The 26456-nt window shown below is 44.2% G+C and overlaps 1 protein-coding gene and 1 pseudogene across 4 annotated transcripts in view; both read left to right on the forward strand.

Moving 5' to 3' along the window:
• LOC105808430 overlaps positions 1–14064 on the forward strand; it is a 46506-nt pseudogene extending 32442 nt beyond the window's left edge.
• Positions 14065–15921: 1857 nt separating this feature from the next.
• Positions 15922–26456, forward strand: part of SRPX (sushi-repeat containing protein, X-linked) — an 84421-nt gene continuing 73886 nt past the window's right edge. For all 4 annotated transcript variants that reach the window (XM_012642099.1, XM_012642102.1, XM_012642101.1 and 1 more), the window contains exon 1: positions 15922–16144. In XM_012642099.1, the coding sequence (XP_012497553.1) occupies positions 16051–16144 (94 nt within the window). In that variant the 5' untranslated portion in view covers positions 15922–16050. The remainder of the gene's footprint in view (positions 16145–26456) is intronic.

The raw sequence follows: 26456 nt of genomic DNA on the forward strand, positions 1-26456 counted from the left end.
TGCTTTAGTCATATCACTTAAAAAAATCGATATCCACAGATCATACTATAGATAATTTCAATTTTTTTGTTTTATTTTCTTCTTGCTCCAACCCACCCAGAGAAACAACACATGCTCATCAGTTGCAAGTGATTTTTGTTCACTGTTTCACTGTAGAAGTGATCCTGAAAAAGCAGGAAAGAAGGAGAAAAGTACCCCAGGTAGGATGGTGCAAATTAGGCTCTTCAGAAGCATGTGTTTTTGACAACCCAGGAGGCCACATTGCATGCTACTGGAGAATCACTCATTCATAGGTTCTAGGCCACAAGATCAAGTAGATTTCAGCCTGCTCTTCAAAGACCCAGGTAACTTGGCTTCAATTTTCCTTTCCAGCTGCCTCTCTCCATTGTTCCCCTGCATAAGTGTTCTGCTCCATCTCATTGCATTGCACATGCCTATTTCCATGTTTCTGCTCACATTGCTCCTCTGCTTTTTTTTTTAATTTCAAAATATTAAGGGGGTACAAATGTTTTAGCTTACATGGATCGTTTTTGTAATGCTTGAGTGCTGGCTATAGGTGTACCCATCACCCAAATAGTGTTCATAGTACCCATTGGGTTAGTTTATTCCCCTCCTTTCCTCCCCCCTCTTCCCTGGTTGTTTTCCACTGAGTTTTACTTCCCTCTGTGCATGTGTGTGCTCATCATTTAGTTCCAATTTAATAGAGACACAGACCAATGGCACAGAACAGAGAACCCAGACGTAAAACCATCCACATACAACCAACTGATCTTTGACAAAGTAGACAACAACACACACTGGGGAAAAGAAGCCCTATTCAATAAATGGTGATGGCAAAATTGGATAGCCACATGCAGAAGAATGAAACAGGCCCCTATCTCTCACCACTCACAAAATTTAATTCAAGATGGATAAAAGACTTAGATCCAAGGCATGAAACCATAAAAATTCTACAGGAAAATGTAGGAAAAACTCTTCTAGATATAATATAGCCTTCTGCTTTTATTCTCCAAAATCTGCCATAAATCTCACCTCCTCCATAATGCCTTTCCTGACCCCTCTAGCTCACTTTGACTTCTCATTGACAATATCACACCCAGCGTCACCCAGCAGATGCTTGGCATTCACAAAGGCCTTCAAAACCACTGAGACATTAAATGTAGATATTTCTATATGTGTTCTTGGACTTTTCCTTAATCACATTTCAGCAGAGTCAAGTGATTCCTGGATGTGACCATACTACAAGTTAATTGCCACAAAGACACAGAGGTTCAATCACTTTAAGAACAGATAGAAAACAAATTTCCATTGGGATGTAGATGCTGGAGAGTCAAAGCAGCACAGTTCACTCAGCAGCTAAGTATCAAAAACTTTAAGATTCAAATAAGTGCCTCAGTAATTTCTCACAAAAAATTAAACACAGGTATCTTAGTCCATGTCGCTGTTATTAACAAAATACCATAACCTGGGTAGTTTGTAAGCAACAGAAGTTTATTTTTAACAGTTCTGGAGGTTAGGAAGCCCAAGGTTCAACATTCATTCATCAAATATTTGTTGGTCATGCGCAGAGGCACTTTGGGAATACCAAGAGTTACACCACAGGGTTTCTTCACTCCAATTGTTTATACATGGAATGCTTCAAGAATTTACCAGAGACCACTGGCATTCAAGGATTCCACACTCCCTGTTGCTATAGTCTGAATGTTTGTGTTCTCCCCAAATTCATATGCTGAAATCTTAAATCCCAAGGTGATGGCATTATTAAGAGATGAGGCCTTTGGGAGGTAATTTAGGTCATGAGAGTAGAGCTATCATGGTGGAATTAGTGGCCTTATAAAAGAGACCCTGAGAGAGACCTCTTGCTTCTTCCACCATGTCAGAAACTAACAATAAGTTGCCATCTATGATCCAGGAAGTGAGCCCTCACCAGACAGTGAATCTGCTGGAGTCTTGATCTTAGACTTCCCAGCCTTCAGAACTGTGAGAAATAATTTCATTTATTACTATCTCTCACTGGTCTAAGGGTTAACCTGGCTTAGGTGGGCAGTTCTCACTTAGGGTCTCTTATGAAGCTGCAGTTGCACAGTGACTGGGGGTGGAGTAGTCTTAAAGCCTTCCTCAGTCTTGTGTCTGGTGGTCGATGCTAGCTGTTGACTGGGACCTCAGTGACCCCTCCATGTAGCTTCTTCACAGTGCAATTACTGGCTTCCAAGTGTGAGCAACTTAAAAAAAAAGACCAGGCAAAAGCTGCATCACCTCTTATGACCTAACTTTGGAAGTCATGCAGTGTCACTTCTGACATAGTCACAGAGCCATCTTGATTCAAGAGGAGAGGATATAGAGCCCTCTCTATAGGAAGAGTGTCAATGTCACATTATAAGAGGAGCATAATGGATGGGAGATAGTGTTACAACCATCTTGGAAAATACAGAACACATAAGACAGGCAGACAAACTTATCTACTAGGGAGTCAGGGAGAGCTTTTTTCTGAAGAAGTGTGATTTGAGATAAGATCTGAAAATAAGGAGATATTACCTAGAATAAGGGGTAGGAAATACAAACAGATGGAAGAATATGTGTGAAAACCCTGAGACAGAAAGGAACAGAGCACAGACTGAAAGAAGGTGAGTGTGATCACAGTACAGAGAATGAGGGGAATGGTAGAGAAAGTTGAAGCTGTAAAGTTAGACAGGGTCTAGATCAACAGGGCCTTGTTGGATATCTTCAGAATCTTGTTTTTTAGTCTATAAGTACCAGTAATTCATCAGAGCTTTAAGCTGGTGAGTGACAAATTTCTCTGACTTCAGCAAGTGGAGGGTATACTGGGGTTGCAGGAGGGACAGGAATGGATGCAGGAGACTACTCAGGAGGCTGTTGTTGGGAGTCCAGTTGAGAACTGATAGGAGCTAGTGTTGGCTAAGTGGGTAGCAATGGAGATGGAGAGACATGGATGGATTCAAGCACTGTAAAGAGGAAAATCAACAGGATTTACAGATGGGTTGGATGGGGTGGGGTGTGGTGGAAGAAAGGAGTCAAGGATGAATAGTGGTGTAAGCCACAGAGACACAGAAGACAACTAGGTTTGCAGAGTAGAGGTCCTAAATTTATTCATTATATGTGGAGTTGGAGGTGCATTTGAACAATCAGAAGAAAATATATATAATAGTAGGGTTAGGAACAGAGAGGAGAACCCAAAGATGCAAATCTATGAGTTCTCAGTGTTTAGCTGGTAATTAAAGCTATCAGTATGGATGAGATCACCTAGAAAGAGTATAGAGATTTTCATGGAATCCAACTTCCAATGATTGCCCAGAGATTGATGGGTGGCCAAAGAGACTGAGAAGCATCCAGAGAGGTTGGAGGTAGGATAATATGGTATCCTGGAATCTAAAGGTTGTTAGTGTTAGTAGAAGTAATAAATGGTTATTACTGCTGAATGCTTCTGAGAGATAATATAAAGATGAAGACTACAACATGTCGATTGGTGCCAATAACATGCAGGTCATGGCAGCAGAAGTTATTTTAGAGGATCAACATGGGCAGACACCAGTTTGGAGTAGGATGTTGGAGGCAGAGAGATTAGGCAACTTTTTTGAAAGGGAGATAGTTGGAGGAAAACTGTATAATATGACCAAGATACAATAGCACCCATTTGAGAATAAGATATACCAAACATTAGATTCTATAGTACCAGATCATACACTAAAGAGACACATCACTGCGTGTTTTCTTCTTAAGATAAGTAAACATGAGTCAAATGGGGAAAGTGCTTATATCTTACATATTCCAGACAAACAGAAATTGGACCCATTCCAGGAGACAGAGAGAGAGAGAGAGAGAGAGAGAGAGAGAGAGAACCAGAGCAACAAAGGAAAGCTTCAAACAGCTCAGTGAAAAATATTACTGTAGAACCCCAATGCTGATAGCTCAGAATCTTTATTTGGCTTGGATTCATTCACCTTTTGTGGATCTGTGTGCAAGTCTTGTAATCTTTCCATGCATCAACTTTTCTTTGGCTATATATCAAGGTCAGAGAAAGGCTGATCCTTGGAAATCATTTGGAACAAAAAGTCCAACAGTATTTGACTAAGTGAAGCATTTCATTAGTTATCACTAACAGCATGATGCAACCCAGAAAAGACTATTAACTCATTGTTTCTAAACTTGGCCTATTTCTTGTATTTGGCTCCAGCCCTCAGAGCTCTAGCCAAACAGCAGGATTTCTGTGTGTGTTTTGGCCTCCCTGAAGACCTCACAGTGAGCCAGAAACTCTCAGCATCCAGGAGAGTTCTTTAGGAAAAGAAGGAGAAATGGTATAGGTACAACCACAGGGAGAGAAAACCTATAGTGAGTGCACACACAGAGGCAGTGGGAAGGACAAAGTACAACAGGGGTTGTATGCTAGCTGTTCTTGCAGCTGGAAGCCTCCAGGACTAATTTTCCAGTCTAAGTCCTGGCAGTGATGCTGACCTTTGGGTTGATTACAAGAGAGTAAATGAAAGCTTTCCCTCTCCTCCAACATATCCTTCTTTGACTTGAAACATGTGACAAGGCTGTTACCTCCAGCAGATGCTTTCTGGATGAATCAGTGTTCTAAAAGACTGAGGCCCCAAGATGTGCCAAAGCATCAACAGATTCAATAAGGATTAAGAAGTGAGTGGAGAGAAATATTAATAGTTCAATGGATACAGTCTTCTGCAAGGGGGCAGTTGCACCATCTTCAAAGTTGGCAGCCCAAGAATTTTGTTGGTAATGAAGGATGAAAGGGCCAGAACTACCCCCTGCAAAACCCTGACCAGACCCTACTGGGCCTAGGACTGGGTCTTGTGTGGGGAATTGATATCAAAATAGTTGGATGGAAGCATATCACTGAGGATAGTCTTTACTCAAAAAAAAAAAAAAAGTCTCAATCCCACACCAGTTTTACTCCTTTTCAAAGCATGGCCTTGGGGGATACAAACTGATTGTCTCCTCATTACCACATTAAAGCATTCCTGCCTCAAAAGCTCCTAGTCTCCTGCTTCTCCGCTCCTCTGTTAGGCAGGGAGAGGAGTGCCACAAATCACATTACAACCCAAGGTGAGGGCTTTGAAGTTATGGGACTCAATCATCACAGGGAAAAGATTTAGCCAGATTGTAACTGATGTTTCCTCATTTTGTCCCACTTTTCTGTCTGCCACTAGTCCTGGGTCATGTTCCCTTGTATATATTCCCTCAGGTCCTATCTGGCAAAAAATAAAAGTCCTTCCTCCTTGGGACTCTGATGTCCCCTATCAAGACTCAGAAGCTGATGTTTGCTATGGCTTCTTTCACTCTCCTCTGTTTAAATTGTATATCCTTTTTTCCCCTTTCTTCCCTTTTCTCCAATTTCCTCAAGAATCGTATCCACTGCAGTGACTTTAGATTTTACCTCCATGCAAGCATTTCAAATCTATACCCTTTCTTCATCTCTCTGGCTGGATTTCAAATTATCTTGCCTCCAGACATCTTCACATTGTTGTTCCACATGCATTGCAATCTTAGCACATTCAAAACTAAACTCATTTCTCCCCATACTGGTTCTTCACCTGTATCAGTCCAAGATAACCAGGAGAAGCAGAATCAGTAGGGGATATATATTGCATAAGGCCAATATGGATTCGTTACAGGGAATTGCCTTTATGCGACTGTGAGAGCTGGATAAGCAGTCTCTGTATGGCTGTTGTCTCTGAGTCTGATGCTGGAGCTTGAAGTCAGTGGGGCAGACAGTAGAGAAGGAAAAACAGATGTAAAGTGGGGGAGATCAAGAACAGGCTGGAACCAACGAGCATGAGCTAGAACTGGAACTCATGTTAGTTCTTGTTGCCTTTGACCTTGGTGATGCCTCTGACCTTTGATGAAGGTGTATAGCAGAAGTGGGACACATAGAGCTAAACACACACACCTGGCCTAAGAGTCAGAGAAACTGAAAGGCAATCAAGGGGAGGGTAGAGCAGTTGCAGGCTCAGCTGTTGCTTCACACCAACGAGGTGAGTCAGCAGATCAGCAACAACATGTGTGAGCTGAGAAATGGCCACTGCTTCCCTCTCAGCCTTAAAATCTCCCAAGAATCTCCCCTGTGGCCGACCCTAACTGGAAACAAACAAGAGTGGATTCTGGGAAATGTAGCTCAGCCCAGACAAGTTGATGTATTACAAAACTATTAAAATTCACCCTAGTCAACTTGGCATCCATACACATCTCCTGAAAGTATATTTAATCTCTGAATAAAGACAATACCAAAGTCATACTTCTGCCTAGCATGATATGACTATCCCTCATACAACTGAAAAAATGCTAACTCTTTCCCCAGGAGAGAACACAGAGTTCATTTTTCATCCTTGAGTGGTGTTCATTCTTTTCCAAGCTGCTTCATGTACTTCCTTTGATATCTTATAACTTAAATACTGACATATAAAGTACACTATCATTAACACCCTTATGTTAGATGATAAGGGTGTGTGAAGGTGAAGAAAACAAAAAATATCTGGTTAATATATATACAAACATATCTATATAAAAATAAGGAAGAAATACAACTATTATAGTTGTCGTTTCTGCAATGGTCACATGGTCATAGCTGATATGGATAACCACCTTCTTCCCATATTCTCTCCATTGCTAATCTTTTTGCCCTCAGAAAGCACCTCAGCTGATCATTGTCCTTTGCTTGGTGGAGTGACACAAGATTTTATTCTTGAAGGCTCTGGGATATTAGCAGTCCTGCTTACATTGAATTGGTATAGTTTTCTATTGACTTTAATCTAGGACATACAAGTATTAAGAGGCATCCTTGAGGATTTCCTACATTCCAGATACGCTTCTTGTTACTCCTATTGTGTGGGAGTAGCAAAAGAATTTCTCTCTGATAGGATTAAACATCCTAGCCAGATAGCAACACCCGTTCCTGCCTGCTCATTCAATAGCATAAGGTACCCAGAGTGGCCAGACAGCAGTCTCAACTTCCACTTCAGGGCAATGATTGTTAGATCCCCTGTTGGAAGCATTCCTCCCTTAGAATTATGACCTCTAGACCAGCAGAGCCTACATCATAGGAATGGGAAGCAACAGTTTGCTAATGGATCAATAGAGGTAATAGTGAGTAGTGCCACCACCATTTCCACCCCTTGATTCCTGGGCTTATGAATCCTGACTATTGGAGAAACAGCACCATATGTTGAACTCTGAGTCAGAGTACACACAGCTTTCTGAAGAACATTTCCCCAGCCCTGCAAAGTGTTGCCACTTAACTGGTGCCATAATTATGTCTTCAAAAGGCCACTCTGCTTCTGTTAAGCCAGCTACTTCAGGATGATGGGGAACATGGTAAGACCAGTAAATTTCATGAGCATGGGCCCATTGCCACATTTTATTTGCTGTGAAATTCTTTGTTTGTAAGCAATTCTCTGTGGAGTACCATGATAGTGGATAAGTTAAGTCCTCAGATGGTAGTTTTGACAGAAGTATTGTGGGCAGAGAAGGCAAGACCATATCCAATGTAAGTGTCCATTCAAGTAACCAGGTAGATGACTCAAAGTTCTGCCCACTGTTAAGGATTTGCCCTCATCTCTGCTGCTGCCTACTTTTGGGTGGTGCCTTCAGGTCATGCAGAACCACCTGTACACCAGGCCTGAGGTTCTTCTTCCTCAGTCAACTAATCATAGGGAACTCCCCATCAGGCCACTGGTGTGGGCTGGAAGAGCAAAAGTAAAGTAGAAGTAGGGGCCATGGACATTTGGGCCACTTACTCGTGCCTTCAAGGCCTGCTTGAGCCTGATCACATATACACCTCTTCCACTTGATGACGGAGTGCTACTATGCACTCCCAACTTTATAGCCTGGCCAGTTGGACAACATCTAGTTTATGATGGGCAGCTCAGGATACATGGTGAGTTGTTGGTTCATGGTTAAGTGTTTGGTCTCCACTAAGGCCCAGTAGTAAGCCGAAAGATGTTTCTGAAAAGGGGAGTAGTTATTCATAGAAGATGGCAGGGCTTTGCTCTAAAATTCTAAGGACCTGGTTTTGCTTCACCTGCAGGGGCTTGCCAAAGACTTCAAAGTGCATTTCTGTCTGCCACTGACACTTCAAGCATGGCTGGATCTCCTGGGTCATATGGCCCAAATGGCAGAGCAGCTTGTACAGCAGCCTAGACAATAAACTTCTTTTATTCTTAGCCCCACTTAAAACTGGCATTTCTTAGGTCACATTCTTACAATGCCTAACCATGGAGGAAATAAAAATGGATTCTTTCAATCATCTTCTGTTTTTAAATTCCCTGAACAAGCCTCTAATTGGCCTGCCTGGGACCTGTGCCAACCCCTCTAATAACAGTGTCTTGGGAGTAAAGTTCTACTATTGACCTCGCCTAATTCATGTAACCACACCTACAAGGAGAGTTTGGTGTATCTGCGGTTGACAGGCCCCCTCCAAAACCATATGAGCAATTTCCCAAATGCTGTTGTTTTGGGAGGACAAATCAATGTCTACACCTAGAAGGATTAAACTCTTTATGACACTCACTCTCTTCATTCATGAAGACAATGTTTCTCTCCATTTATTTAAGTCTTTCTCTATGTCTCTTGGTTACAATTTTTAGGATATATGTATATGTGTGTTTGTATCATACATTTACAGCTTAGACTTTTTTATCTATTTGTTTGGGAAACACAAGACAGCTATAAATCATCATTCATTTTCTGGTTATATACTTTACTGAACTCTCTGTGGTTGGCATAATTCTGAAATGGCTTTCCTGAACATTGCTTCCTGAGGCTACTCCCACTATTATGTTATGTTACATGGCAAGAGAGAATTTTCGGATGTAATTAAGGTTACTAATCAGTTGGCCTTAAGATAGAGAAATTTCTGGGTGGCCTTAACTTAATCACATGAGTCCTTCAAAAGCGAAGTCTTCTTTGCCTGGTGGTAGAAGAAAAAGAGATTCAAAGTGTAAGAGAGATTTATTTGATGCAAGAGAGGTTCTCTGTTGCTGTGATGGAGGGGTTCACGGGGCAAGGCCCTGGGAATGGTATCTATTTGCTGACTGTAGTCCCTGACCAATAGCCAGCAGGAAAACAGGACTTTAGTCCCACAACTGCAAGGACCTGACTGGCTAGGACTTGGGCTATGCTTAATGTTTGCTGTAGCCATTGGTGCCAGAGGCTTCATATTCCTCTAATGTCTTTGTTTTCGTCTCTCTTCTTGACTTTGAGCTTCTCTAACACTCCTCCTCAGAGAGTGTCTGCATGATGCTGCTCTTTCAACTGTCATTATGCTGGAGCCCTGTTGGTGTGGCTGTAGGGTGCGAGGAGGAAAAATGTTCTATAATCTTATGATTAAATCTCAGCCTTTCAGTGAGCTTGTGTCTTTGGGCTGTGACCTTCACAAATGCTTATTAGCTTTTTTTCTTTTCCCCTTTGGGTGAGACAGGAAGGCTAAGGGGGCTGAAGTCAGGGAAATGCCCTTATCCCAGGTAGGATAAGGCTCCTGTAAAGTCATTCCCCTTGTAGAGGAGTCCCTTTTTATGGAGAGGTCTCTGAGCATATTTCAAACGATGAAATATTCCCCTCCTGCTATCAGAGTAGGAAGGGTCTTTCTTGGACCTTCATCATGAAAACCTGGTAGAGTTCTTGGAGTTGAAACTCACAGTGGGGATCCCCGCTATGACTTCAGCTTCCAGGAGTCTCTCACTGTCATATTTAGCCTCCTGTCCACGTTTAGCCTCCAGCAATTTTTCCAAATTGCCATTTAAGCTTATGGCTCCAGCATGTTTTTTGCTCCAGGTAAGTGGATCTCAGCTGTGAGTCTCTAAACTTGCCTGTCTTTCCAGATGGCAATGAGTGGCAATTTTTGCCCCGAAAACTCAGTTCTCTCTTGGGTCCGAGAAAAGTCATTGATTTTTTTTTTCAGCATGCCCAGATTTTTCTTGTTGTGAGGGCAGAAACGATGGCTTCGAAGTATGTGCAGCTGAAACTGAATGTCTTTAATTCAGTTTATTTCTGCATTCTTATATTTCTCAATTCCCCTTATAACCTCCTATTCCTACTTTATAAAAGCATTTTTCTTGAATCTTGTACTGAAAACACCATATAGATATTTTCTGAAATTGCCTTTCCTTTTTTGTAGTTTAGTTTCATAATAGAGCTCAGTTTTACTTTAAATCTCCGGAGTAAAAACATTCCCTTTTCTTTTTGCTGCAGAATTTTTTCAAACTGTAGAGCTTGTGTTGTTTCTTTCTGAATATTTATCCTAGAAAGAAAAAAAAAATTCTATAAGCCAGGGGATTATATACAGATACTATTCTTAGACTGTCTTTAGCTTCTTTGATCTTGACCCTCAGCATTCTCCCTTTAACCCCCTCAGAGCTAGATATTTAATAGCTATCTGTGAGCACAGGTACCAGCCCAACTCATCTGGCATTTATTTTGCATGATTCCAATAGACTCAGGTCAAATCACCTTGTCCTTCTGTTTTTGAGTTCTCAGAAAGTCTCATAATAGTCTATAGTTTGTATAGGTGCATTATGTGAAAAGCTAAATCCACTATAACTATGCTACTCAATGTGGCCCCTGGACTGGTGCCATTCTCTGAACTGTTTGATACCAGTTCACATGGGATAAGTACAGAAATGGAGAGTAAGACTTTGGAAACTGGTATAACAATTTGATAAAATAATTTTACATCTTCAGAATCTAATAATATAACCTTGGGCTTTCACTTTGCATGTCTTTAACTTGTTTTCCATTTTATTTTTCTAGTGAGTCATGTTTATTGATTTTACAAAAGCATGGATCCATGATGGATTGGAAACTTAAAAAAAAAAATAGTTCTTTACCACAGAGAGTTTTGAGAAGCACCACCCTAGAATGCATCACTCCTGAGTGTCTCCTTGACTTTTACTCTACTGGAAATCCATTTCCCAAGGTACAGGGAGCCATCAAATTTCACCATAAACTTCCATCCTTTTACTGTGAAAGGATGTGGAAAAAGAAGAACTGATTTGATAGGGTGGGAGAAGGAGGGAGAGGCGTGGGAAGATGGAAGGGACATAGAGAGGCAAGGGCCTTGACTCTGACTTTCTCAGATAATACCTCTCCTGCAGTAGATTGGTGGCTGCCAGGTTTTCCTCCAATGTTGTCTCTGAGTCAACAAGGTCAAGGAAGAAAGTGGGAGTGAATCTTGGGAATCCTTTTCCTTCCTTCTCTACTGTGGCTTATTCTGCTCTGACTCAGGGGGACAAGACTGTGTTGTTGACTCCAATCTCCTCAACACTGCACAGAGTGGAAAGACACCTTCCTCCTCCTGCCAGACTTGGATGTCTGTGTTCCCTTCTCACTTCTGGTACTTTCACCAGCACTCAGAAATGCTTCAGAGGACAGGACACTGTCTGTGTGCCCCTAAGATTCCTCAGAGTCTTTCTTAGCTTATAGGCAGCTGTGCTGCACTGTTGCAGGTACTACTATGAAATCACCTTTCCCCTACTCTGTATCTGTGTGATTTTTTTTTTAATATTTTCAGCCTTTTTTCAGGTGGACATTCAGACTGAGCATGGCTACCAAAAGCAGTGACCATCTTTCAAAACAAGAAGAGGGTCTTGCTGGGAGAAACTGGCAAGGAGAATCTACCTCAATACTACAAGAACAACGTTCTGGGATTCAAGATGCCCAAAAAGGCCATTGAGGGCACCTATGCAATCCTTGACAAGTAATGCCCCTTTACTGGAAACTTCTCCATCCAAGGGCAGATCCTGTCTGGATGGTGACCAAGATGAAGACGCAGAGGATCATTGTCATCTGTCAGAACTATCTCTACTACATGCACAAGTGCAGTCACTTGGAGAAGCACCACAAGAACATGTTCGTGTACCTGTCCCCTGCATCAGGACGTTCAGACAGGTGACATTGTCACAGTGGACGAGTGCTGGCCCCTGAGCAAGATGGTGCACTTCAACATGCTCAAGGTAACCAAGGCCACTGGCACCAAGGAGCAATTCTATAATTCTGAGACTGAATGTCTGCCCACTCCCCCAAATGAAATAAGGTTATTTGCTCATTCTAAAAAAAAAAAAATTTCAATGATGTATTTGTTTAATTTCAATAAGAATGATCACATGCTTTAAACATATAAACTGTACAAAGGATTGCATAATAATAAAAAAAATTATTCCTCCTACTCTACCTTCCCCATACGTTGGTATGGTATCATGCCTTCACCATACCACAAATGGTAGCAAAATATATGTATTCTTTTGCTGCTTGTTATTTCATTAGACAGAATATCTTGGAGTACATTTCCTATATGTATATATGTATCTTGCTCACTGTTTTTAATGGGCACATAGTATTCTATTACGTAGATAAATATGATTAATAAAATGATTCCCCTATTAATGAATTATATTTACAAAAATGTCACCAACATTTTGCTACTATGTGCAATAAGCACCTCGTATGCACCTCTTTGTACAGATGAGCCTGATGGAGTGGGGAGACTACTTGATTTTCTAGGGATTCTTAAGACTCTTCACATGTGGTTGGTTTCTGAGATCTAACACAGGGCATTATATTTATCCTTGCTGTCTTTTAATATTTCAAGTCAATACAGCATTCCTGCCTAGAGAAATGTTTGGAACCTATTTCTTGCCCTCCTGTTTTCACATTCCATGCAGAAAAAATGTGTTTTTCTAGTTCATTAATAATAACATCAAGCAGGACAGGAATGGGATCATAGTTCTGTAGCACTCCCCGAGTGACTTCTCTTCATTTCCATCGACTTATTAATATTAACCCATAAGTTATTTGACAGATTATTAATCTAATTAACTATCCTATTGTCTACTAAGACATTGTGGGAAGAATTGATAACCTCTTCCCCCCACTTTCCCTCTGCCTTCATCCCCTCTAGCAGGGAGAGGCCTGGAATAATAATAATAAAGATAGTTCCATTGGAATTTGCTCTAGGATAGTAAAGCGAGCATGAGAGGAGGAACTCTTTTTGTTTTCTTGTACATATTAGTCCTTTCCAGGGTTTATATTGAACAATTCAACCTTGTCAAGGAAAAATCATGCTTTCCCAATATTTTACTTAATTGTATGCCCTGTTATTCTAACCCATGTGATTTATATACCTTACACATTTTGACAACAATGGCATTCCTTTTAGTATTCCCACTAGGTAAGAATACCGCCTTGTAACCTTGTTCTCTCCTCTTTCTCTGCTTTGTTAGGTAAAAATGAAAGGGTTATTTTGGTTTACAAGCAGCAGCTGAGCTTGGCTCACTACTTCAAGATATCCTTACACAACGAAAAAACCAAATGCTATTTTGCTCTATAAACATATATTTGAAATTTTTCTTCACATGTCTTTTATTTTTTGGTTGGCTGTTTTTTATTTTTAGTTTTTAATCTACACTTTTTGATTGTACATATTTATGGAGTATAATTTGATGTTTCAATGCATGTATACTTTATAATGATCAAGTCAGGGTATTTAGCATGGCCATAACCTCATGCATTTATCATTTCTTTGCAGTGAGGACGTACAAAAGTCAGAGAGCAACTCTTCTTTTTTTTTTTTTTTTGGCTAGAGTGAGTGCCGTGGCGTCAGCCTAGCTCACAGCAACCTCAAACTCCTGGGCTCAAGCGATCCTCCTGCCTCAGCCTCCCGAGTAGCTGGGACTACAGGCATGCGCCACCATGCCCGGCTTATTTTTTCTATATATTTTTAATTGTCTGATTAATTTCTTTCTATTTTTAGTAGAGACGGGAGAGGGGAGTCCTCGTTCTTGCTCAGGCTGGTTTCGAACTCCTGAGCTCAAACAATCCACCCGCCTCGGCCTCCCAGAGTGCTAGGATTACAGGCGCGAGCCACCGCTCCTGGCCCAGAGAGCAACTCTTAACAGCAAGTGTAGTTTCTTGTAATTCAGCCAGACTCCGGTGATTGGAGAGAGCCAGAAGTTCCTTCTCGGCTCAGTAATAGAACGTGTGCTGCTGGTCTTTGTGAGGAGACCTTGCTTCAGAGGTGACATAGGAAAGGAAGGCTGCTAGACATTCCAACCTGGACCTGGAATTTGGGGTGCACAATAGTCCATGCTCATGGGCCTAGAAAAGTGGTTCTCAGCTGGGGATATCTGGCAACGTCTGGAGACATTTTTTGGTTGTTACAACTGGGGAGTGGGGGGTTGCCACTGGTATCTCTTGTGTAGAGACCAGGATGCTGCTAAACATCCCTCAATGCACAGGGCAGTCCTCCTCCTCAAAAAAGAGTTCTCCGGCCCCAAATGTGAATAGTGCCAGGTTGAGAAATTCTGGTCTAGATTTATCCTATTCTAAAACTTGTACCACTGAGTGGGAGGGAAGAGGGGACCAAACCAAAAATATGCATCTGGTCAAACTCTAGGTCACATTCCTAAAGATTCTGATTTTCTGATTTTACTGATCTGGGGTGAAGCTCCTTGGGTGACCTGCGTACATACAGGATTGAGAACTACTCCCTGGAGAGTCTGATCTGATGGTGACCTCCTCCACTTTCTTGCGACTGGTGGGTTATTCAAGGGTTGTTGGCTTCCTGAGGAGGTAGCAGCAGTGGAGAAATCCACGGGAGATGAAGCGAAGTTCTCCCAAGCACTGGAGAGGATAAGACAAAAGGAAGTTCAAGTTTGGGGATTTTGTAAAAATTGGGAAACAGCACCCCTTCTGGATAAACACATTCAAAAACCTGGGTGAGCACTCCCAGGGCTCTCAGCCTCACTAACAGACCAGGCCACTGTGGCAAAGAGAAAGTTGCCCTTCTGCAGTGGATGTGGCCCTTGCCAAGACACAGGGCTCTGTGAACCCAGAAGTGGCTGGATTTTTGTTCCCACTTGCCCCTTCCTCCAGGCACCTTTGTGCAATGCCCAAACTGCATCAACTAATGCAGCAGCCCCAGTTGGAATTTGCCTTAGCTAAGATCTCCCTGGGGCAGCAAGGGACCAGGTACTGCCTTACTGGTTGACTAAAAACAAAACAAAACCAAAAACCCAAAACCATGAAAGGCTTTCTCAAATGCCTCAAAGAAACCAGATCCAGCCTGCAGGCAGCTTAGAAACCCTATTCTGATGCCAGGATCCAGTGATGCCAGGCCACTGGGTGGAGGCTCCAGGCTGGTCTTGGTGTCTTTGGGGTGGTTGAGAACAACACAGGAAATGGCGGTATCTCGCTACAGGAATCTACGGCTGGGCCCCCGAGCCTGTGAGTGAGACGGGGAGCTTTCTGTGCCTGTGCCCTTCCATCCCCTGATCCTGGAAGGAGAACCTGAAGCCCCATCCTAAACCGCAGCACAGCAAACACGCACCTGGTCCAGCCCTTGATTTATTTCTTTGCAAAAGAGAAACAAACAAACAAAGAACTGTAGTACGGACTTTGGCGCCGGCAGAACCAAACATTTAAGTTCCAGTTCCCACTCTGCCAGTAACCGAGTGAACCTGGGCAAGTTTTTAAGCATCAGTTTCTTCTTGGACAAAGTGGGCATAAAAATAGCGAACTTGGGGCGTGGTTGTGAGGGTCGAACCAGCGATCGTGGACATAATATCCGGCCCAAGCGGGCCACTCTGGATTCCCTCGGTTGCCCCTTCTCTTTCTGAGCAGATGGCATCGTTCTAGATGCCGGGGAATCTACGAGATGGTTGAGCCACCAGTGTGTGTATTGGGGCGAGAGGACTCTCAAATCGAGCAGAGAGAGATACTCTATATTTCGGTTTGCTGGGGCACGTCCACCGCACGCTCTGGCCCTGGGGCGACAGCTTGGTTTCCAGAAGAAGCGATGGCACAAAAGGAGGGGGTGGGTGGGTCTGAGCCCCGAAACGCACAGTGTTCCAGGGAGGCGGAGGAAGGAGGGCAGGCCCCAGGCGGGAAGGAGGGAGGGAAAGAAGCGAGAGGAGGAGTTTTCCAGCCCAGCCTTTGCCCGCTCACAGCGCAGCCCCGCGGTCTCCTTGGTCTTCTCCCGCCCCCTGCAAGCGCGCTGCGCTGCCCAGCTGAGCGAGGCGCCGGCTCGCCATGGGGAGCCCCGCACTCCGGCCCGCGCTGCTGCTGCCGCCAGTGCTGCTGCTGCTGCTGCTGCTGCGTGTCCCGCTGAGCCGCGGCTTCCCAGGTACGAGCCGGAGGCGGGGCTGCCTCCCCGGCTAGGCACCGGACACCCCCGGAGCCGCCGCTGGGACGCTTCGCTGGGAACGGAGGGTGGGGCGGGGGGCGCGCTTTGTTTGCGCAAAACTTGTCTTTCGCAGCCCCAGGGAGGGGTGACGCGGAGCGGGGCTCGCGTCTGGGCACGCGGAGGGGAGAATGGATTGTCCCAGCTCCAGGCGCGGGGCGCCCTCACGGCGGTGGGAACCCGAGCACCCTCTGAGTCCGGGGTTCCAGAGTTCCAATCACACTCTCGTTGGCTTAAGTGGCTAGAAGAGAAAGTTTGGCCGCATGCTACTTTGCTACTTTCTCACACCCGGAATTTTGCCTCTCACACAGTTGCTTACTGCCAGGGCCTGGGAGGCTGGCAGCTTGTCCTGAAGGAAGTCCTTACCACCTCGCGCTCGAGGTCCCAGGCCGCCCCCTAGGGCCGCAGGGCAGGAGCCACGGTAGAGCGACTCTAGTGGACAGCGCGGGCGGGCCTCCCCCCCATCCCCTAACCCCCCCTGCTGGGGATTCCGAGAAAGTTTGTGCCTCTGAGGAAAACTTGCCAGCTGGAGAGTGGTGACATGTGGCATGCACTTGATTAGCCCCAGGGAAAGAGGGATACGCGCGCTGTCTCTGCTGGGCCGAGGGTGAGGCTTCTTGTTGCTGGAGGGTGTGGTCTCTAGCCTCTAAGGCAGCGGTCCCCAACCTTTTTGGCACCAGGGAAGGGTTCCATGGAAGACAATTTTTCCACAGACTGGGGGCGGGGGGATGGTTTTGGGATGATTCAAGCTCATTACATTTACTGTGCAGTCAAACCTCTCTACTAATGATAGTCTGTATTTGCAGCCGCTCCTCAGCGCCAGCATCACCACCTCAGATTATCAGGCATTAGATTCTCATAAGGAATGTGCACCCTAGATCCCGCGCATGCACAGTTTTCAGTAGGGTTCATGCTCCTATGAGAATCTAATGTCACTGCTGGTCTGACAGGAGGCGGAGCTCAGGCGGGGATGTGAGCGGTGGGGAGCGGCTGTAAATACAGATGAAATTTCACTAGCTCACCCACTGCTTACTTCCTACTGTGCGGCCTGGTTCCTAATAGGCCACAGACCAGTACTGGTCTGCTGCAGGGGGGTTGGTGACCGCAGCTCTAAGGGGACATTGGTGTTTCTTGGGGCTCTCATGGTGTGGGCAAAATCTTTGGAGATGCCCTTTAAAAAGTTCCACCTAACTTCCTCACCCTGGAGTCTTAGACTAGTGAAGAGCTTCAGGGGAGCAGGACAGCATGCCACGCATCCCTGTTGCTGCAGAATGGAGTGGAAATCCATGGACGCATTTTAATTTAGTGTTAATGGGAAAGAGGGTGGCATGTACTATAGGGCGTGCAAATATTTGGTTTTGCATTCAACACTGTGGATAATTTAAATCTGGGCTCTGAGAAATGAACCTACAGAGTTCCGGTAGAAGGATAGGGGATTCTCAGATAGCATGCTTGGGAAATGTAGGGATGGCTGCTGGAAATGCTCTGCACATCCCCAAATGAATGAATGAATAAAACAACTGTGGAAATTTAACAAACAGGAACATTTGTCCTTTGAGCTGACTCTTGTAAGTTTTAAGCTGTTTTGTAGGAACTGATTAAGGGCAAAGTGGAAAGGAGACGTTATCCTTAGTGCCAAGCAACTGCCTTTCCCACAGCGTGTTAATGCCCACCACACACATCCCCTTTAGCAGGAGTCAGGTTAAAATGAACCTAGAGGGGAAGAGGAAGTAACTAAGCCGACAAGGAGTAACTCTGGGAGAGCAATGGAAGAAGGTGAGATGCTAGAGGCAGCCTTTCTACTGAATTGGGAGGCACCTGTGAGTTACCACAGAACCCCAACTTCTAGTTGAGCCTTTCTCAGCAGGAGCCTTTTCTCCTTTTCCTTCTTGTCTCCCTCCCCTCTTCTCCCCTGCCCTCCCCTCTCTTTTGTCTCAGCTCCTACCCTCAGATAGTATAGCTTGCTGCCAGGGCCCAGCCACCCACAATATCATGAGTTTGCCATTGTGGACACTCACTACTCTCATCTTTTGGGACCTGTCCCTGGCTTTCCTGGCTCCCTCTGCCAGCCTGCAGGCTGCCCCCAGCTGTGAGCCACTGTGCACCTCCAATGATTCCTGACCTGCCCTCTGGCTCTGCTCAGACCTCAAATGAGCTGAAGCCGATTGGAACAGCTGGAGAAGCACATCTCAATGGGGTCTCTCAGAAAATGTGCTCTACTGGGGGCTGTCTAATCAGGAGGAGGGGATTTCAGTCCAAGCCAAAGGTTTTAGAAGGCTGGGGAGGGGAAACTTTCTAGGCACATGGGTACAGAAGAGGCAATCACATCAGCTGAGTTCACCCTAAGTGTCGGGTGACAAATTTTAAAAATCATTTCAGAGGCACTCTCTTAGCAAGTGAACATCATGTTTCCAGTAAGAGAGAAGGTGAAGGGGCATTGAATCTGGAACTTCTGAAAGAGGGAAATAGGGATCTAGGGCCCCATCAGCTCCCCTATTATGTAACCATCTGAGCTTTAATAGCAAATCTGTCAGATGGAGAATAAATCATTCCCATTCCCACTCCTAGAAGGTCTCTGGAGTTCTTCCATCTTTGAATTTGATGCGGCTTTTCTGGCCCTCTGATTTATTCTTTGCAGCCTAGCAAAGATGCAGTGCCTATAAAACCCCACATGAAACATATGGAAAGTTCGTAGCAAAGTTGTCTGTGTTTGATTATGTTTGCATGGTTATAAGAGATGAGAATGTTGATTCTGTTCTTAAAAGAACTCTTGAAACCTTATTTGCATGTAATATTTTGGAGGCTTACTCCACCTCCTTTCTCAGACAAGGCTGAAGATGGAGAATGAGTGCCATGGCCTCTAAGAAAGTCTTCATAAATCTTCTTACGTCTGGAGAAAACTGGTAAAGTAGTGTGGTTTCACTAGTCAGGGAAACCAAGTGAGGTTTGCTAAAAGCCAAACTAGACTACATCAGTCAAAGCAGTCTTCTGGAATGCCACATTTGGAGGTAAGTATTAGGAACTGAGCACCTGGATCAGGATATACAATTAAGGTCTCACCAGAAACAGACTAGAAATTTCTATGTGGATTTAAACATGTAATCAGCTAACAAAATTACTCTACAATAAAAAGGAGATCTGATGGGAAGACCAAAACATTTTAATCTGGCATTTTCTTCATTGATTACACTTTTAGTACAGCGTACTGTTGTTACTACCTCTCATTTCACAGATTTGTGAGCTGAATGAGACACCAGAAACCATGCTTAAAGCACCATCTTCAAACTTTCCCACATCATCAGTCCTTGCACCATAATCAAAGTATGGCCCTTCTTGTTTAGATTATGACTATAACATTCTCACTTTTGGTCTCCCTCATTCTAACTCATTTTACTTTCTCAGGCCAGATAATGGTCAAGTACATTTATTTCAGTGCCATTTTTATCACATTACTTCCCTACTCACAAACTTAGGACAACAGCTCCCTGTTCTCTCTCAAGTTAAGTAGACAGTTCTCAGCTGCTTTCAGGGGGCTATACAGTTTGATTCCAGCCTGTTTTTCCAGTCCTGATCCCCTAGGTTCCTAAAATTGGGCCAAAATAGACTACCTGTCCTTACTGAACTTGAGTCGCATTTTCCTTCTTGGAGGATGCTGCTTCCTGCACCTGGAATGCCTCCCCCTAGCCACTTGTCTATCTGAATTCTGCCCATCGTCCAGCAATTCCCCCACTTTGATGAAACCTTCCCTTGATTCCTCAAATGGGAAGCCGTCTTCTTTCCTTTAAACACCCATGTCTAACTCACTTCATGTCTCTCTTGTGGTGTTTATCACATATGCCATACATTATAATAATTTATGCACTTCTTTTACTTCTCCTCCTAGATTCCGAGCCCTTGAAGGCAGGGTCTGTGCTATGTCTTACCCTTATTCGCATTTCCTGCGGAGCCTAGCAGAGCACTTTGTGCCAAGTGGATATTTGTGCTTGTTGAGTTAACAGTTCCCTGTAACTCCAGTGATGGGCCATTGGACAGGAAAGGAGCTTAGAGAAACATGTGCAGAGGTAAACAGGGCCTTGTGCCACCATGAATCTACATATATAGAAACTATGGCTTGCTGGCTACAGAGGTTGCTTTTAAATCCATGAATATCCTCTGTTTAAGCGATCGCCTTCTCTGTTGGGGGCTGTAAGATGAGAGACTAACTGCAGCCACAAGCTGGAGTTTGCATTTATTATTTTTGTTGGCCACTTTGCTCTGGGCCCTTCCAAAGCGGTTGAATGGTTTCCTTAGTAAATGCAAATATGTGTGCTACATCAATTCCTCTTCCAGAGAACACAATCTGAAATTGGTAATTGAAAGTGAAGAGATAATTTAAACAGAAGGTTTACTTTTGCCAGGCTATAGCAGAGTATGAAACTTGTAGCAGTCAAGTTATGGTTAATACCCAGGGTAAAGATTCACTTCCAAAATAGCAATGTGAATAATAATCTCTCTTGAATTCCAGTCGTAGGGAGTTTCTCAAGCCAGCCCCTCACTTCTTGACTGTGTGATTTTTTTAACTACTAACTTTTATGGGCCATTTGTTATTTGAGGGATGGTCTTTTAAGGCTCAATCTTTTTCTGGGAAGTTTGAATTCAGTTCTGAAATAGAATTAGTTTCTGCTTTCTCTAACGAAGGCTGGGCTCTACCCAGAGACTTACTTTTTAAAATGGACACTGAATGACGAAGTATGTATGTGCTTGGGAGACGAGGATGAAGAAGGTATGTAATTTCTTCTCTCTGGTAGCTTTCTGTCTTATGGAGAAATAGATGCAGAGTTATTTCAGGTGGTAAATGTTATAATACAAATGGGTAGACAGGCCCTGGGAGCACAGAGAAGAGCCATGTTGGGCCTGGATATTGAAGAATGATGCTGAGATGTGCTGATGCTGAGGCGTCAGTGCTAAAGGACCAAGGCAGGTGAAGTAGGGACCCTGTGGGCTTCTCTAAAACTGTTTTGATATTGGAGATAAAAATCTGTGGGTGTCCTTTTTCTGGGGAGAAAGCCCTTTCCCAACTGAAAACCACTACTCACTAGATCATCTTCATGGATTCTAGGAGAAAATGTGCACTCAATTGGCACAAAAATCAACATGCAAACTAGGATGAAATTACCAGAGTAGATAAACTTTGATTGAACCAGTGAGCAGGTGGCCTGTCCAGTTAGGTGTACAGTTTCCAGTTCTCCTCATTTGAAAAGCAGCACCAAACAAAACAGATGTGATCATAAATTGTAATGGTCTTCAGGCCTGGGCTGGCAACTTATACACCCACATAGCACAATATCTGTGGCCTGGGGGAGGATCTTTAGTCAATATTTGTGGATTAATTGTGACAGGGAATCAAACATTCTATTTCAAACATCCCTGTAGGATTTAACCAGAATTTCCAAGATGATAGTTCCCAAAGAGAAAGGAATGCAAGACAGCAAAATGTCAGAGAAAATTTGTCCATTCGGACAAGGCATAATTAATTGCTGAGGTTCTCGAATATCAAAGCACCCTAGGAAACTATTCTAAGAGACTTAGAAACTCCAAGGAGTTCTAGGGGCAGGATTTTCAGAAAAAGATGTAAAGAAAAAGCTTGCGCAAGAGAGAAGTCGTTCGTAGCACTGCTGAGCTCCCACGTTTTCCAGTGATAATTGGTTGCACCTGGATCTTACGGGTGCATGGCGCATTCTGACCTCAGAAACCTCTGGAGCGCTCATTCCCGAGCTGAATGATTCACTCACCCGTAATCCTTAGCTCATACTGGATGCCTCTTTATGTATTGTTCTCCAGGGAGAAGATAAATGGGTTTGGACATAATGGCTTGGATTATCCCAGAGGTTTGGGGTTGTAAATTGAGTATATTGGTTCTGAAACTTTTTTTTTTAATGAGTAATAGTCAGACAGATCCAAACATAGAATTTAGGGACAGACTTCTTGTCTTGGCCTTGAAATATCATTGCATCGTTCTGCCCTGCTCTTAGAGGGAGTGGCCTGTGGTGTGATGGGTCCCATGTACCAGCAACTTGTTTCCTCTGCCGTCACTGGCTGTTTGCAATGTACATCCAGTTGTGCTTAATGAGCATCTCTTCGATGCCGATTACACCCCAGGATCCTCTAATGGATGACCCTGGCCTGCCACTTAGTGTGTGGGTGGCTGAGCTGAATAACTCTGCCAATCCCAGAAATCCAAGATTTTTCAAAAACACTGGTTAAATGAGGGCCACAGGGTGAGAATTGAGCCAAGGTTTGGTAGGCCCATGGTGGGGTAGTGAGGAAGTGGTAGTGTGGCCACGTCCTCTACCTTGTTTAAACTCTGCCCTCAGAGTGGCCATTCCTTATAGGAACTCTGACAGACATGTTGCTACTGATTCAGCATTTGTCAGACCAAGGCTCTAATTCCTTTCAGGCCCCAACATTGAAATTCTGTTTCCATTTAGATTTTAACTGAACTCCCCAAGGGGTAGGATCATATTGTTTCACCATTGCTTTTTCATGGTTCCCATGCCCTGAGCCACGTGAGCAGTTTGTGGGATCTTGTTCATTTTTGTATCCTCATGGCCTAGCAGGGAACCTGGCTCCTGGGAAGGACCCTCAGTGGGTCTGTGTAGTGACATTTGCTGGGCAGCCTCCTAAGCTTCTGGGTGGGTGTCTCAGGCTCTGTCTAGATTCCTGTAGGGGTTTCTCTTGTCCACACCCAGGCTTCCCTGTGTGGCCTGCCTAATTCATGGAAGTGTGCAACCTCAAACTGGGAGGACAGCTGAGATGGTAACTCTCGTGCATTTTTGGGAGGAGCCTCTGAGGCTCAGCAAGGTGAAGGGCTCTGTCTGGGGTCACACAGGGAGTTAGAAGCACAGCTGGGATTAGAGCTCAGTGTAGTCACTCCCGAATTCCCTTCATTCTACCACAGGCATGTATTGAATTCAATTTTTGAGTAGTCACTACAGTTAGGCACCTTGCGGGGCACCAGGGATAGGCAGGCAAGAATAAATCGCACTGCACACTCACTGAGCCCCTGCCCAGGGTGGATCTCATTGCTGTTCTTTGCATCAACACTTGGCTGCACTCTCCGCGTCTCATATATGGAGCTGCTTGGATATTTCTCAAGGGTTCTGAGAAGTTGCTGCCCCCGTCCTTGCCCCCTTTTGTGAACATCAGGGTCCCAAATGCTTTCTCTCTACACCACTTGCTTTGAGTTCCTCAACTAATTTGTGATGACATTTTTAACAGTTTTATTGCAATATAATTCACTTACCATACAATTCACCCATATGAACTTTACAATTTCATAGTCTTAGCATATTCACAGAGTTGTGTATCTGTCACCACAATCAATTTTAGAATGTTTTCATTACCTCCAAAAGAAATTCCAAGCCCCTAAGTCATCATTCCTCAATCCCTGATCACCCCCAGCCCTAGGCAATCACTAATCTGTTTTCTGTCTCTTTAGATTCGCCTATTATTGTCCCTCCATGAAAATGGAACCACACAGTATTTGTCCTTTTGTGTCTGGCTTCTTTCAGTTAGCATAATGCTTTCAGGATTCAACTGTGGCAGAACACTGGCAGGAGTCAGCCACTGGTGCCTGCCCCCCTCTCACTGCTGGCTGTAGGGCCACTGCTAGCTCATAAAGCACCTTTGAGTCAATTACAAAAAAAAATGCCCTGTCTGAACACATGTAAATCTTTGGACATAGGGCTTGGTCAGGAGATAGACTTTGGGCTAATTAGGAAAAGTATAGTCTATGGCCATACCACCCTGAACGTGCCAGATCTCATCTGATCTTAGAAGCTAAGCAGGGTCGGGCCTGGTTAATACTTGGATGGGAGGAAAAGTATAGAGGTAGACAAAACTCAAGACTTAGACAGTGGAGGGAAGGTTGGATTTGAGACCCTACTTGCTCATTTGGTGGAGGTAACATTGAGTGCTGTGGTGCAGGGAACTCCCTGAACAACCATACATGCAGTCCTGGATGTCAGCAGCTCAGCCCCAAATGGGACAAAGCTATGGACCCCATATTCTTTTATAGCTTGTGGCTATGTGAAAGGAGAACAAAACCAAAAGCTGTGCTCACATACCAGAAGCATCTGTGTACTCTTGGGAGGGGCAGAAGCTCAGGCCCCACCCAAGACCTACTGGACCAGCATCTGCATTTTAACAAGACCCCTCTGATGATTCTTATACATGGTAAAATTTGAGAAGTACTGGTCTGATGAATGAGTTCAGCCCTTTGCCAAGACAGGGTGCCTTGCCTGTTTATAACTGTCATAAAATGGCTCATTTCCCCTCCTCTCCCTTTTCCTGTTGGCTTTGCCTTCATCCTTGAATCCTCTGGTCTTCCTTTCCTAAGTCCCCGACATTCCTGAGATAAGCATGTACAGCCTTTAAATTTCTCCTCCCTTCTCTAACTCAAAAACAAATGCATCATTAGACAGCCCTTAACTTCATCTTCTTTTAAGTCTTCCTGCCAGGAGTGCAGCCCCTGCTTGGCCTACCCTTGAACAGTGGCAAAGCACATCTTCAGATTGATTGGTTACAGGGCCCCTGCATGGCTTTTCTCTGCAGCTAAGATGTACCTTATGAATAACTTCAGCTCCTTAAGAAAACCAGGCTAATGTGATCAGGGCTGCTCCTGCCCCCCCTGGCAAGACCTTGTCCTGGTACTGAGAATTCCTGGAACTGAGCAACCTTTCAAGACACAGGGACTACTTATCTTCATTCCAAAAACCGATGCCACTGGGGTTAGGGAGGAGGTAGCACTTTGGAATGTGGGTGAGAGTGAGACAGTGGGGTAGTCAGGATTGTACACCCAGCTCCTCACATTAAGCCCCTCAAGCTCCACGAATTGGACAAATCAGAAAGATTGAACTCTTAACAGCACTTAAAGGCGGCCTCTCGCCCTTTCAGGGGAATGGGTGGGTAAGTGATTCCCGACCCAGCAAAGGTGTTTGGACAGGCTAAATTAGGATCACTAGGTGAGTCTGATGAAATGAGCTTTCCTTGGCCCAACCTCTGTATATTTTGATTTGGTAGATCTTGGATAGGGGCCAGTAATCTAGGGTAGGGGTCTGCAAACTGAGTCCAGGCATGCAAAACATGGCTCACTACCTGTTTTTATATGATCAGCTGAGCTAAAAATGGTTTCAACATTTGAAACTAGTTTGAAAAATCAACAGAAGAAGAAGAAGAAAAATGATATAAACTTCAAATTTCAGTGTCATTGGAACACAGCCATGTTCATTCGTTTGGGTATTGTCTACTGCTACTTGATGAGTTGAGTAGTTGTGACAGAGACTATATGGCCTCTAAAGCCGAAAGACTTTTTTTTTTTAACAGAAAAACTTTGCCAACCCATAATCCAAGACCTTCGTACTCAAAGTGTGGTTTGAGAACCAGCCTCCCCTGGGAGCTTTATGGAAATGTAGAATTTTGAATGCCGTCTCAGACCTATGAGATCAGAACCTACCTTTTAACAGAATCCCTAGGTGTTTGAGACTGCTTCTTCCCCACCATAAGGCTCAGCTCAGTACTTATCTTGGAGGTCCAGGCCAGCGTGCTGTAACTAGCATTGTATACTGTACTGTTAATTTACCTGACACATAACTGGGTGTCTCATGCTCTAGGTTTGAGGCTTGGTAACATCCTGATATCTTAGTCCCTTTGAAAACTAGGTCCCTGTTTTACACTTACCAAATCTTGGCTAAGACCCTGTGTCCTAACTTGAGGCTGGAGGTGGACCGATCTCTGTTATCTGTTGGCAGACTTCCTTGATGCTGTCTGGATTTCTGGGCAGCAGGCTCTGGTCTCTCCAGATCTGCTGCCCTGCCAGGATCCTGCTACGTGATATGGCCCACAGCCTTCCACCGCCTCCTACGCTCTTCCTTGAAGCACCACTTTCCAGAGAGGCTCATAGACGTTCTGTGGGCAGCAGGATGCATTATAATGAAGTTGGGAAATGCTAGGATAAGGTGGTTTCTTTATTGCAGGACTTCTCAAGGTCATCGACATGCTAATGTACCTTGTTAATCTCCGAGAGAGGACAGGGAGGAATAGTGAGGACGACAGGATCTCAAAGTGTGGTCGGCAGATCAGCAGTAACAGCAGGAGCATCACCTGGGAACTTATTAGATATATACATTCTCAGGCCACACCCCACAGCTACTGAATCGGAAGCTGGGCATGGGGGAAGTTGGACTTAGCAATCTGTGTTTTAACAGAATTTCTGAGT

Source organism: Propithecus coquereli, unplaced genomic scaffold, assembly GCF_000956105.1.
Source record: "Propithecus coquereli isolate 6110/MARCELLA unplaced genomic scaffold, Pcoq_1.0 Scaffold173, whole genome shotgun sequence".
Lineage (NCBI taxonomy): Eukaryota > Metazoa > Chordata > Mammalia > Primates > Indriidae > Propithecus > Propithecus coquereli.